This window comes from Oncorhynchus mykiss, chromosome 25 (assembly GCF_013265735.2).
Source record: "Oncorhynchus mykiss isolate Arlee chromosome 25, USDA_OmykA_1.1, whole genome shotgun sequence".
Lineage (NCBI taxonomy): Eukaryota > Metazoa > Chordata > Actinopteri > Salmoniformes > Salmonidae > Oncorhynchus > Oncorhynchus mykiss.
Genome location: NC_048589.1, coordinates 4,563,585 through 4,579,008, shown reverse-complemented (window position 1 = coordinate 4,579,008; position 15,424 = coordinate 4,563,585). Strand labels below are relative to the sequence as shown.

Below are 15,424 nucleotides of genomic sequence, written 5' to 3'. Positions count from 1 at the left end.
AAAGAGTCACTGAGTTTGAAGGTAGGCCTTGAAATACATCCACAGGTACACCTCCAATTGACTCAAATTATGTCAATTAGCCTATCAGAAGCTTCTAAATCCATGACATCATTTTCTGGAATTTTCCAAGCTGTTTAAAGGCACAGTCAACTAGTGTATGTAAACTTCTGACCCACTGGAATTGTGATACAGTGAATAAGTAAAATAATCTGTCTGTAAACAATTGTTGGAAAAATTACTTGCGTCATGCACAAATTAGATGTCCTAACCAACTTGCCAAAACTATAGTTTGCAAACAAGAAAGTAGTGAAGTGGTTGAAAAAAATAGTTTTAATGACCCCAACCTAAGTGTATGTGTAACGGTTTTCGTTGGTGGAAGAAGGTGAGGACCAAATCGCAGCGTGGTAAGTGTTCATGATTATTTAATAGAACACTGAATGACAAAAACAACAAGAGACCGAGATGAAACCGAAAGTTTTGTCTGGTGCAGACACAAAACTACCCACAACTCAAGGGTGAAACCAGGCTGCCTAAGTATGGTTCTCAGAGACAGCGATTGACAGCTGCCTCTGATTGGGAACCATACCAGGCCAAACACATAGAAATACAAACATAGAACAAAACATAGAATGCCCACCCCAACTCACGCCCTTACCAACCTAAAATAGAGAAGTAAAAAAGGAACTAAGTTCAGGATGTGACAGTACCCCTCCCAAAGGTGCGGGACTCCGGCCGCAAAACCTAAACCCATTGGGGAGGGTCTTGGTGGGCATGTGTCCACGGTGTCGGCTCTGGTGGTGCCTTTGGAGCGGCGACCCTCTCCGCCGCCGACCCCGGACTGGGGACCCTTTCAGCGGGCCCCAAATAGATGGGAGACTTTGGCAACGCTGGAGTGAAGGGTGGCTCTGGCAGCTCCTGACTGACAGGCGGCTCTGGTAGCTCCTGACTGACGGGCGGCTCTGGAAGCGCTGGACAGGAGGGAGCACCTGGAGGGAGGAGACGGAGAAACAGCCTGGTGCGTGGGGCTGCCACAGGAGGCCTGGTGCGTGGAGGAGGCACCGGATGGACCAGACCATGGAGGCGCACTGTTACCCCCTGTAGCCCGGCAAGTGCGGCGGGGTGGAACAGACCTCACTGGGCTGTGCTGGCAAACCGAGGACACCGTGCGTAGGGCTGGTGCCATATAAACCGGGCCGAGGAGACGTACTGGAGACCATATGTGCTGAGCCGGCTTCATTCTTCCTGGCTTGATGCCCACTCTAGCCCGGCCGATACGAGGAGCTGCGATGTAGAGCACCGGGCTATGCGTGCGCACTGGGGACACCGTGCGCCTCACCGCATAACACGGTGCCTGCCCGGTCAACCTCTCTCCACGGTAAGCACGGGGAGTTGGCTCAGGTCTTCTACCTGACTTAGCCACACTCCCCGTGTGCCCCCTCCCAATACATTTTTGGGGCTGCCTCTCGTCCCTGTTGCGCTGCCGTGCTAACTCCTCATATCGCCACCGCTCGGTTTTAGCTGCCTCCAGTTCTTCCCAGGGGCGGCGATATTCCCCAGCCTGTGCCCAGGATCCCTTACCGTCCAAAATCTCCTCCCATGTCCAGGAGTCCAGAACCCTCTGCTCCTGGTTACCACGCTGCTTGTTCCGGTTGTGGTGGGTGGTTCTGTAACGGTTTTTGTTGGTGGAAGAAGGTGAGGACCAAAGCGCAGCGTGGTAAGTGTTCATGATTATTTAATAGAACAGAACACTGAATGACAAAAACAACACGAGACCGAAATGAAACCAAAACAGTTCTGTCTGGTGCAGACACAAAACAGAAAACAGCCTAAGTATGATTCTCAATCAGAGACAACGATTGACAGCTGCCTCTGATTGGGAACCGTACCAGGCAAAACACATAGAAATACAAACATAGAACAAAACATAGAATGCCCAACCCAACTCACACCCTTACCAACCTAAAATAGAGACATAAAAAAGGAACTAAGGTCAGGACATGACATTATGTAAACTTCCGACTTCAACTGTATATATATACAGTACCAGTCAAAAGTTTGGACACATCTACTCATTCCAGGGTTTTCTTTATTTTTTTTCTTCTATTTTCTACATTGTAGAATAATAGTGAAAATGTCAAAACTATGAAATAACACATATGGATTCATATAGTCACCAAAAAAGTGTTAAAGAAATCCAAATATACTTTATATTTTGGATTATTCAAAGTAGCCCCTCTTTGCCTTGATGACCCCATGCACCCTAGACATAGTTTTGATGTCATCATTAATATTCTCCAATTACAGTTATTAACAGTATTTTTAAGAATTTTGTATTAATTCTGTAAAACAATATTTTACTGTGCACTTGACAGTGTTTTACTGTTGAATTTACAGAAAAGTCTTACAAAAAATAAAAGTCTTACATTGGCTATGCCTCACCTCTTGCTTAATTATCTTCCCTCTTGGTGAGACAAAATTGTTCATGGGTTGGCTACACCAAACAATTACCAATTCAGGCAGGATGCATTTGGAGAGAGTAGTGGATAAATCATTTTCTTGCTAATGGGTTAATGATTAATTGAAATTAATTAGGGGTATTTTCAGGAGCACCGCCGCTCTGGCTCAGTATTTGGCCTGGATAATTTCAATGAGATTTAGGCGCCTTAACGGATGCTGACACTGATCTGAAGGTGCATACTGCTCCCCGACACGTTTGTAACAGCCGTTCAACGGGCGGACGCTCAGACCGAGGCTACACTTTCTGGCACAGATGTGTCTCATATTCATTCGCATATTCGAGGATATCTGGCTTTACACTGATGTCAAGGGGATGCATACGTGAGTTTACAATACGAACGTAGGGAGCCAGGTGACTCATCTCGTGCACTTAAAACAGCAAAAGCCATCGGAAAAGAGTCTTGGAGAGACTGCGTCCCGACAGCGTGGGTATAGTCTTATTCGAGGGAAATATATTTTGTATTAGGATTTAAAGTTCCACTTTCCATTTATCGAGGTGAAGCATTGGGAGTAAATTGGTTCACACTCGGTGAATTGCTCAAACAGATTTAGCTGAATACTGACATGGTCAGAGAAGATTTATGACAGGAGAGAGCGATACTGTATCTCTTCGCTGGCAAACGACTACTTGTACCCCACAACTGTGCCACGAGACACACAAGGAGCCTTTGATAGCCACTGGAGCGGACCCAGTGCATATCAAGCAGCGCCCTGCAGTAAGAGAGTAATTGGGGCGATATACCCGTGACAAAGAACATAATTTAGGGAGGACAAATTATGACACTTTTGTTCTTTAACGAAGAAGGGTTAGTAGCAACAGTCACCATTATCACCAAACAGATGTGAAGGGAATGTGCCGCGGGTGCGCACTAGCCAGAACTACAGAGCCCGCATGATCATCGATTCGCGCTTTGATTTTGTGCTGCGTTCGTGAAAAAAGAAGAGAAGGGAACCGGGGTAAAACATAATCAAAAAGGAGATTTTTCGATTCCAAGCATGGCGACCAGGATATTATACTTGTTCGTTTGGTCTGCGGCATTTCTTGCTGAGCTGCAGTGCGCCTCGCAAATGACCACCGCAGGACTTGCATTCCCCACTGCGGGGCTTGGCAACAGCAGCAGCAGCGGGGATGCTAGAAGCAAAAAAGACTCCAACCAGACCTACAACTCCCGACTCAAGAGGAAAAACCTGGCCATGGATTTTGCAGTGCCCTCTCTGTTGCGCTACTACATTACCGAGTTAATTAAACGTCCACTTAACGGAGATTGTCTGACTTTTAGTGGGTGCTATACGGTGCGCGCTAATTTAAGGATGCACTGCATTCCCTTACAAAAAACGGTGGCTACTTTTGTTGACCCAAAGTTGGTTGCAATCGATAGCATGGCGGCAGAGAATTCAACCAGTGCTGGTGGACAGCTTCCGCAACCAGTGCTGGTGGACGGCTACAAGAGGCCGCTGTCCAAAGTTCTGAATTTGGGTTTGACGAAAGCCAGCCGTAAATCGAATCAAGTCGTGGTGGAAATTGGGGAGGACTTGGTTAAAACGGGATGCGGTGGACTGGCAGTCTACGAGGAAGACCCGGTATTTTTCCTGGAAATTGACCTAACAAATATTTTGGAATGGTGGTTCGGCGCCGAAGGGGGCCGGCTAAGAGTCAGGCTTATGCCAGAAAAGAAAGCACAGGTTCCCGGGAGAGAGGACAAGTACACCGCGGCGATACGAGCAGCAGACCCCCGCCTCTTTTTTCATATAGCCTCCGGAGGTAAGGTTTTAGATCGATCCCTCCTCCTCATAATTTCTCTGTCTCACACACACACACACACACACACACACACACACACACACACACACACACACACACACACACACACACACACACACACACACACACACACACACACATAATGCAATGCTTCAATGGACGACATGTAGTCTAGCAATAAACTGTATCAATGAATGAACGGCAACGAAGATGCTAGTGTTGGTTGGAATAAGTACGGCCTAAAAACTGTGTGTTATTTAACTTTTTTGTGGAAAGAGCTGGATACCTTCACAGTAGCCTAATATGTCACGATATGTATTTTGTTCTCATACACCGTTGCTTGTTTCGTTGCCCTGTCTGAAAACTGCAGTTTGATTGTGTTGTTGGATTTGACAAGGGTCGTTGTCTTGATGATAGCTTCAGGCCTGGGTTTGGCAATTTACTGCACTTGTTATCAGATGGCGGATGGATACGTTTTCAACCAGAGTGATGGCACTGTGATATTACTTTCTGAGTTAAGTGGCATAAGTAGTGCTTATGTAACAGAGTTGAGCTACACAATCAATAGGAAATAATGACTCATCTTATACTCATGCATTACACACGTTGTCTATTCATGAAAGAAGGTGTGTGGTGATGGTTTTGCATCAAATTATAGTGCACTCTTGTTGCGCAAGTTGCATTTCTGTTATTCAACAGTTGCCATTTCTTAATGAATGATTGGGTGAGTAGGTTAGAGTTCACCAAAATTTGCATTAGACTACATTGAGAGCCGGGGTTCTTAATGTTCATAACTGATTTGCCTAGTTAAATAAATAAAACATGAAAGAGCTAATTATTTTCTCTTTCATTTTGACCACATTGACTTTACTTACCTTCCAAATCAAAGTATCCTCAGTTGTAGCCCATATAGTCTACAATAGGGCCACACATGAATGTATTGTATTATGCAGTAATACCTCTGAATTCTCTGTCTTTGTTCATTTACCGCTATGTAGCGCTAATGAGTTTATTTTTTCTTTCTGAACCTGCCTAAAAGGCCTCATCAATTCCCTGAACAATCCAACATAAGTACCAATAGGTTAGGGATTAAACAAGCAGCCTTTATTTTGATCAAGCACGAATGAAGCTATTATCTCAGTGAATGCTTAGCACTCAATACTCCAGGGTGCTTCCCCATGTCTTCAGTGCACTGTAATCAGCATAATTTCTTAAACGCTTTGATGAGGGAGGCTGGCCTAGAAAAATGTAATCAAACCTGTCAGATAAGCAAAATGTGAGGCTGGCTCGGTCTGATAGCACAGTTCCCCCATGTCGGGTGTTCCTATACATTCTTAGCCTATTTGATTTTCAGAGACCTTCCTTTTTCACCAGGACTTTAACCAACCAATCCAACACCGTCAAACTCAGATCTGAATCCCACTGATTGGATAGAGGCAGGCTAATCGCCTCATACAAACATTCGCCAAGGAACATATATATATATATACATATATTTATATATAAATACATATAATAATGGAGAAATTAGAACTTTGGATGCACATCAGAGATAGCTAAAGTTTGTTTTAGCCCACAGCTTTAGTACGCCATGCATGCCTCCTACATTCTTAGAAAAAATGTGTTCCAAAAGGGTTCTTTGTGGAGGGATAGGGTTCTACCAGAACCGTTTTGATCTGAAGAACCCTTTTTGGAAGACAAGGGTTCTTTGTAAGTCAAAGGGCCCTCGGAGTGTGGTGTCAGGAAAATAACCTCACACTCAACGTCATCAAAACTAAGGAGATGATTGTGGACTTCAGGAAACAGCAGAGGGAACACCCCTCTATCCACATCGATGGGACAGTAGTGGAGAGGGTAGTAAGTTTTAAGTTCCTCGGCATACACATCACAGACAAACTGAATTGGTTCACCCACACAGACAGCATCGTGAAGAAGGCGCAGCAGCGTAGGCTCAGTAGGCTGAAGAAATTCGGATTGTCACCAAAAGCACTCACAAACTTCTACAGATGCACAATCGAGAGCATCCTGTCGGGCTGTATCACCGCCTGGTACGGCAACTGCTCCGCCCACAACCGTAAGGCTCTCCAGAGGGTAGTAAGGTCTGCACAACGCATCACCGGGGGCAAACTACCTGCCCTCCAGGACACCTACACCACCCGATGTCACAGGAAGGCCATAAAGATCATCAAGGACAACAACCACCCGAGCCACTGCCTGTTCACCCCGCTATCATCCAGAAGGCGAGGTCAGTACAAGTGCATCAAAGCAGGGACCGAGAGACTGAAAAACAGCTTCTATCTCAAGGCCATCAGACTGTTAAACAGCCACCACTAACATTGAGTGGCTGCTGCCAACACACTGACTCAACTCCAGCCACTTTAATAATGGGAATTGATGGGAATTGATGTAAAATATATCACTAGCCACTTTAAACAATGCTACTTAATATAATGTTTACATACCCTACATTATTTATCTCACATGTATACCTATATACTGTACTCGATACCATCTACTGCATCCTGCCTATGCCGCTCTGTACCATCACTCATTCATATATCTTTATGTACATATTCTTTATCCCTTTACACTTGTGTGTATAAGGTAGTAGTTTTGGAATTGTTAGTTAGATTACTCGTTGGTTATTACTGCATTGTCGGAACTAGAAGCACAATCATCTCGCTACACTCGCATTAACATCTGCTAACCATGTGTATGTGACAAATAAAATTTGATTTGATTTGATGGTTCTCCCTAGAACCAGCCACTAGGGGCAACAGTGAGCGCTGTTACCTTCAAGTAGGTTTCGGTTTTGCTAGAGCAATGGGGATGGTGGATGGGCATTAACATAAGCATCTGCCTCTGCTTTCAACAGTTGGAAGTTCAAATCCAGCAATATACAGTTGTTTTTTTGTTTTTTGTTTTAAACATATCCCAAACCTCAACCCTAATGCCTAAACTTAACCTTAAAAACTTTGAACTTTGAGGTTTGAGAAACATCTATGAATGTCTAAGTCTGAAGTGAGACTGTGAGAGCTAGTTGAACAGAATGCATGTTTTTGAATATTTTCATTCTCTCCAGCTTCCTTCTTTTCACTCTGCCAATTTGGTTAGTATTGTGGAGTAACTACAATGTTGTTGATCCATTCTGTTTTCTCATATCACCGAATCAAAGTCGTTGAGAGAAGGGGGGGTGCTAAGCTGGCAATTGGAATTGTTTTAAGATGGCAGTACTATGGATCATTTAGATATTTGACCCCTTTATGTATCAAAGAAATATGAAAAAACATTTGATAAATGCCCATAGAAATGCATTGAATAACACATTCAAAAATGTCTAGTTCAGTCAAAAAAATCACAAGAAACAAGGTTTCAAAAACACTTCAAAAAGTGTCTGTCCTAAATCTAGGAGAAATATAATACTCAGGAAATATATATACAGTACCAGTCAAAAGTTTTGACACACCTATTCATTCCAGGGCTTTTCTTCATTTGAACTATTTTCTACATTGTATAATATAGTGAATACATCAAAACTATGAAATAACACATATAGAATCATGAAGTAACCACATTTTTTTAAAACAAATCTAAATATATTTTATATTTCATTCTTCTAAGTAGCCACCCTTTGCCTTGATGACAGCTTTGCACACATGGTATTCTCTCAACCAGCTTCATGAGGTGTGGAATGCATTTCAAATAACAAGTGTGCCATGATAAAAGTTAATTTGTGGAATTTCTTTCCTTGTTAATGCATTTGAGCCAATCAGTTGTGTTGTGACAAGGTAGGTGGGGGGGGGGGGGGGGGGGGGGGGGTATACAGAAGATAGCCCTATTTGCTTAAATGTCAAGAACAGCTCAAATAAGTAAAGAGAAATCACAGTCCATCATTACTTTAAGACATGAAGTTCAGCCAATCCGGAACTTTCAAGAACTTTCTTCAAGTGCTGTCACAAAAACAATCAAGCGCTATGATGAAACTGGTTCTCATGAGGACCGCCACAGGAAAGGAAGACCCAGAGTTACCTCTGCTGCAGGTGATAAGTTCATTAGAGTTACTAAACTCAGAAATCCACAATTAACTGCACCTCAGATTGCACCTCAGAGTTCAAGTAACAAGACACATAACAACGTCAACTGTTCAGAGGAGACTGCGTGACTCAGGCCTTCATGGTCGAATTGCAGTAAAGTTACCATTACTAAAGGACACCAATAAGAAGAAGAGACTTGCTTGGGCCAAAAAACACGAGCAATGGACCTTAGACCGGTGGAAATCTGTCCTTTGGTCTGATGAGTCCAAATGTTAGATTTTTGCTCCCAACCGCCGTGCCTTTATGAGACTACGAGTAGTTGAACGGATGATCTCCACATGTGTGGTTCCGACCGTGAAGGATGGAGGAGAAGGTGTGATGGTGTGTGGGTGCTTTGCTGGTGACACTGTCTGTGATTCATTTAGAATTCAAGGCACACTTAACCAGCATTGCTACCGCAGCATTCTGCAGCAATACGCCATCCCATCACGCTTTTTATTTTATTACATTTTTTATGTATTTTTTTTATTATTTTGGATTATTATTATTTTTTATTACTTGCTAATGTCCAGTCTCTAGATTACAAGGTAGACAAAATTAGAGCAAGGGTTGCTTTCCAGAGAGACATCAGGGATTGTAACATACTCTGTTTCACGGAAACATGGCTCTCTCGGGATATGCTGTTGGAGTTTGTACAGCCACCTGGATTCTTTGTACGTTGCGCCGACAGGAATAAACATCTCCCTGGGAAGAAGAAGGGCGGGGGTGTATGTTTCATGATTTACGACTCATGGTGTAATTGTAACAACATACAGGAACTCAAGTCCTTTTGTTCACCTGACCTAGAATTCCTCACTATCAAATGCCGACCAAGAGAATTCTCCTCGGTCATTGTCACAGCCGTGTATATCCCCCCTCAATCCGATACCACAACGGCCCTCAAATGAACTTCACTGGCATTTATGCTAACTGGAAACCATATATCATGAGGGTGCACTTATTGTAGATGGGGATGGTAACAAAGCAAATTTGAGAACAAGGCTAGCTAGCTAAACTCTATCAGCATATTGACTGTAGCACTCGCGCTGGCAAAACTTTGGATCACTGCTACTCTAACTTCCACAATGCATACAACGCCCTCCTTCTCCCTTCTTTCGGCAAATCTGACCACGACTCCACTTTGTTCCTCCATTCCTATAGGCAGAAACTCAAACAGGATGTACCTGTGCTAAGCACAATGCTGGTTTGACCAATTGGAATCCACGCTTCAAGATTGTTTTGATCACTTGGACCGGAAGGTGTTCCGGGTAGCCTCAGAGAATGATATTGATTTATATGTTGATTCGGTGAGTGAGTTTATACGGAAGTGCATAGTAGATGTTGTACCCAATGTGACTATTAAAACCTACCCTAACCAGAAACCGTGGATAGATGGCGGCATTCGTGCAAAACTGAAAGCGCCAACCACTGCATTTAACCATTGAAAGGTGACTGGGAATATGGCCGAATACAAACAGTGTAGTTATTCCCTCCGCAAGGCAATCAAACGAGCAAAATGTCAGTATAGAGACAAAGTGGAGTCACAATTCAACGGCTCAGACTATCATGGTAGCGGGCCACGTTGGTGGCAGGGTCTACAGACAATCATGGACTACAAAAGAAAAAACAGCCACGTCACTGACACCTTGCTTCCAGACAAACTAAACATATTTTTTGCCTGCTTTGAGGATAATTCTGTGCCACCAACGTGGCCCGCTACCATGGACTGTGGGCTCTCCTTCTCCGTGCCTGGTTGAGTAAGAAATTTAAATTGTTTAACCATCGCAAGGCTGCCGGCCCAGACGGCATCCCTAGCCGCACCCTCAGAGCATGCACAGACCAGCTGGCTGGTGTGATTATGGATTTATTCAATCTCTCCCATCCCAGTCTACTGTCCCCACATGCTTCAAGATGGCCACCATTGTTCCTGTACCCAAGAAGGCAAAGGTAGCTGAACTAAATGACTATCGCCCCATAGCACTCACTTCTGTCTCACTTCATGAAGTGCTTTGAGAGGCTAATCAAGGATCATATCACCTCCACTTTACCTGTCACCCTAGACCCACTTCAATTTGCTTACCGCCCCAATAGTTCCACAGATGATGCAATCACCATAACACTGCACACTGTCCTATCCGATCTGGACACGCAGAATACCTATGTAAGAATGGTGTTCATTGACTATAGCTCAGCATTCAACACCTTGGTACCCTCCAAGCTCATCATCAAGCTTGAGGCCCTGGGTCTCAACCCCGCCCTGTGCAATTGGGTCTTGGACTTCCTGACGGGCCTCCCCCAGGTGGTGATGGTTGGTAACAACACTTCGCTGATCCTCAACACTGAGGCCCCACAAGCGTGTGTGCTCAGCCCCCTCCTGTACTCATGACCGTGTGGCCATGCACGCCTCCAACTTAATCATCGAGTTTGCAGATGACAGTAGTAGGCTTGATTACCAACAATGACGAGACAGCCTACAGGGAGGAGGTGAGGGTACTTAGAGTGTGGTGTCAGCAAAACAACCTCTCACTCAACGTCAACAAAACAAAGGAGATGATCGTGGACTTCAGGAAACAGCAGAGGTAGCACCCCGCTATCCACATCGATGGGACAGCAGTGGAGATAGTGAAAAGTTTTAATTTCCTCGGGGTACACATCATAGACAAACTGAAATGGTCCACCCACACAGACAGGGTGGTGAAGAAGACTGAGATTAAAAAACAGCTTCTATTGCAATGCCGTCAGACTGTTAAACAGCCATCACTAACACAGAGAGGCTGCTGCCTACATACAGACTTTTCAACCTCAGGAGGCTGAAGAAATTTGGCTTGTCACTTAAAACCCTCACAAACCTTTACAGATGCACAATTGGGAGCAGTCTGTCGGGCTGTATCACCGCCAGTTACAGCAACTGCACTGCCCACAACTGCAAGGCTGTCCAGAGGGTGGTGCGGTCTGCACAACGCATCACCGGGGGCAAACTACATGCCCTCCAGGACATCTACAGCACCCGATATAACGGGAAGGCCAAAAGATAATCAAGAACAACAACCACCCGAGCCACTGCCTGTTCACCACGCTATCATCCAGAAGGCGAGGTCAGTACAGGTGCATCAAAGCCGGGACACAGAGAGGCAGCTGCCTACATACATACTTGAAATCATTGGCCACTTTATTAAATGGATCACTTTAAAACCTCTTAAGGCTAGGGGGCACTATTTTCATTTTTGGAAAAATAATGTTCCCAAAGTAAACGGGCTATTTCTCAGAACCAGCTGCTAGAATATTCATATAATTGACAGCTTAGGATAGAAAACACTCTAAAGTTTCCAAAACTGTAAAAATATTGTCTGTGATTATAACGGAACTGATATTGCAGGCGAAAGCCTGAGAACAATCCACTCAGGAAGTGACGCTTATTTTGAAACATCTGTGTTCCTATGCATCCCTATTTACCATTGAAAGGTATATCAACCAGATTCCTTTTCCTATGGCTTCCCTAATGTGTCTACAGCCACTAGACATAGTTTCAGGCTTTTATTTTGAAAAATGAGCATGAACGACAACATTGCGTCAGTGGTCAGGTGGTGGCTCTCAGAGTGATTTGTGCGTAATAGACAAAGGCGTGACCGCAATTTCCGGTGGATTTCTCAACAAAACGTGAACAACAAAAGGAGGTATTTCGGCTATAAAAATAATCTTTATGGAACAAAATGAACATTTGCTGTCTAACTGGGAGTCTCGTGAGTGAAAACATCCGAAGCTCATTAAAGGTAAACAATTTAATTTGATTGCTTTTCTGATTTTCGTGACCAAATTTCCTGCTGCTAGCTGGACATAATGCTATGCTAGGCTATCGATAAACTTACACAAATGCTTGTCTTGCTTTGGCTGTAAAGCATAATTTCAAAATCTGAGACGACAGGGTGATTAACAAAAGCCTAAGCTGTGTTTCACTATATTTCACTTGTGATTTCATGAATATGAATATTTTCTAGTAAGATTTTTTGTCTGTTGCGTTATGCTAATTAGTGTAGTTGATGACAATTCTCCCGGATCCAGGAGGGGTAGTTCCAAGAGGTTATTAATAATGCCACTTTAATAATGTTTACATATCTTGCATTACTTATCTCAAATGTATATACTGTATTTTATACCATCTATTGCATCTTACCTATGCTGCTCTGTTATTGCTCATCCATATATTTATATATCCTTATTCCATTCCTTAGTTAGATTTGTGTGTATGAAATGGTTTGGGATGAGGTGGACCACAGATTGAAGGAAAAGCAGCCAACAAGTGCTCAGCATGTGGGAACTCCTTCAAGACTGTTGGAAAAGCATTCCAGGTGACTACCTCATGAAGCTGGTTGAGAGAATACAAAGCTGTCATCAAGGCAAAGGGTGGCTACTTTGAAGAATCTAAAATATATTTATGTTTGTTTAAAACTTTTTTTGTATCTACATGATTCCATATGTGTTATTTTATAGTTCTGATGTCTCCACTATTATTCTACAATGTAGAATATTGTAAAAATAAAGAAAAATCCTGGAATGAGTAGGTGTGTCCAAACTTTTGACTGGTACTGTGCGTATTTAAAATAATAATGGGTGTAGACAAAACATTCAAGGAATTGCCTGATTGCACATGACAATGTCGCCGGGCTCACCCCACTTGAGTCCCAAAGGTGTTGCTTGTTCAGTCCTTCATCAATAAATTATATTGAGCAAGATCAAGTGGCCTTCATTTTTTATTATTCTTGCCCCCGTACATGTTCTACTATCACATTAGAAAGTACATATGGACATTCAGACCGTTCATAATTATAGTTGAGTTCAATTAAAATCTTTTAGGAAGTGTATGTGCTTAATAGCATGATGTTACATTTCCGGCCAATCAATACCTTAAGAGCTGTTGACATTTCTTGTATGCAAGAAAATCAGTCCCACACGGCTTACATCCAACGAACCGCTGTCAAACTGATTCTGTTTGCGTTATTATAGTAATTTACAGTCGTCTCTATTTTTTTTCCAGAGCTGCCCCCAGATTGGTACAGATGTATAAAATGTATGCATTTTAATGAGGCAAACCTTTACCCTGCTACAATCTATCTGTGGGCCGCACAGTCAGTGTAATCACTCCTCCTCGTGACAAAAGCAGAAACAATTATAATTAAATCATTAGACTTTCTGGCCACGCTTTAAAACATTGGAAACATTTCCGTTTCTTATCCATTATTGCTCATATTCATTGGCTGCGTCTCCAAGGAGCTTGGAAAATATTGCAAAAATATAACCCAGTATGCACACTTATGCTATGCGGCTTATGCTGATTCGTGAGCAACCTTGCAGAAAATATTAGTGAGGAAAAGCTTGCCAAACGGTGAGGTATTGATAAACACCTTGACATGGTGGAGGCGCCTAATGCTTCTAATGATGTTAAATCACTGCACTTCTATTTAATGCTGTAGCAATTATTTGATATGACGACATCCTTTATTTCAAGGTGACTACTGTGGTTCTAGCCACTGTGTGGTCGGCTGGTCGCCACTGTCTCCGTTCCCTGATGTTTTAGTTACTTACGTCACTTTTTTATTTGTTCTTTGAGAACTTCCAACAACTTTTTTGATTAATGGCACTGTGCATATGGAAGCTGGGGGACAGGAGTTTTAGCTTAAAGCTAGTTATGGAGAAAGAGGCACACATCAATTGCTTATTTATGCAGCCGCCCCTCCTTTCTTCAGAGATGCCCCACTTTACAATGCTCAGGGATTAGGTAACGTGCAGCATGTAGGAAGTCAGACAGTGTTTGTGTGAGTTACATTGGTGGAGATGATGTGTGTGTGTGTGTATAATTTGGAATGCCACAGACCTAGTTTTCTCTGTGAACAGGGTATGTGCGTGTTACAATGGATTTGTGTGTGTGTGTGTGCGTTCATGTGTATGGAATTTAGAATGCCATGACATCAGCACACACCTCGTTTTCTCTGCTTGGCCATAATGGGCAACAGTGGTGTCACATTGAGAAATGTGACCTTTTCTGCATTCATGTTGGAACGAGCCGGAGGACAGAGATTGTCAGTGCATGTACCATATTTGTGACTCGTTTCAGAAAACTAGGCGTATGTCACACGTCACTACTTCACAGGAGCGCCATTTGAACGTAAACATGTATTTTTTGGCAGAAATGCCTTCTAGAACATGTGCCTTAATAACAAATCCATAAATACAAATCAAATTGTTAAATTACGTGCCTAGTTGGTTTAGCCACAATAAAATACAGTAACCTTCCCGCTAGCCATGATTGTGTGAGATAATGAAAGGGCTGAACATGCCGGGAGATGAGAAAATCCTTAAAGAGATGTGTGGGGCTAAGGCTTAAGAGGGTGTGAACGATGCTGAATGGGTGTAGAAAAAACATTCAAGGGCCAGTAGGTGTACCAAAAATATTCAAGGGCCATTTTCTCAAAAGTGGGATTACAAGTTTATCAACTTTCAAAACAGAATTACTTTCCCATTGTGCCTCAACTGCAGTGTGTGATATACTGTACCATTTTCTAGCTGTCTGTACTTTAAGCCAATGTAAAAAACACAATTTCGGTCACATTTTGTTCTGACATTGCAATGATGTTAAACCTACCCAGAAGCCACCTTTTCAAAACATGGAAAGGCAGGAGTTCTTTCTATCAATTGTCTGTTTATTCCAACCTCGAGACTCAACTGAAACATCAACTGAAACATTAAGCAACATTTTTTATTATACTCAATATAGACTTCATATGTGCTGTCACTGTGGAGACCACAGTACACCTATTGCTGTGCAACCTTGCTAATATTGAGGCTACGGTCACACACACTCATGAAGACGGATTAAATCATAAATGCATTCAATTATTCTCTGTTTTTAAATGTCAAAAGTTCAACCCAGGTCAATGATTTTTGGACGAGTACATATGGCACAAAGGCGACATAGTGTTGTTTTTTTTATAGAGGAAATCATCTGTTGTCCATCATTCATCAACGGATAATCTCTCATGGAACATAAATGGTACCATAGATCTATCATGATACAATG

The 15,424-nt window shown here is 42.9% G+C and overlaps 1 protein-coding gene across 1 annotated transcript in view; it reads left to right on the top strand.

Moving 5' to 3' along the window:
- The first annotated feature begins 2,734 nt into the window (after positions 1-2,734).
- LOC110504172 (ALK tyrosine kinase receptor-like) overlaps positions 2,735-15,424 on the top strand; it is a 629,320-nt gene continuing 616,630 nt past the window's right edge. The window contains exon 1 of the mRNA XM_036962248.1: positions 2,735-4,279. Coding sequence (XP_036818143.1) covers positions 3,514-4,279 — 766 coding nt within the window. The 5' untranslated portion in view covers positions 2,735-3,513. The remainder of the gene's footprint in view (positions 4,280-15,424) is intronic.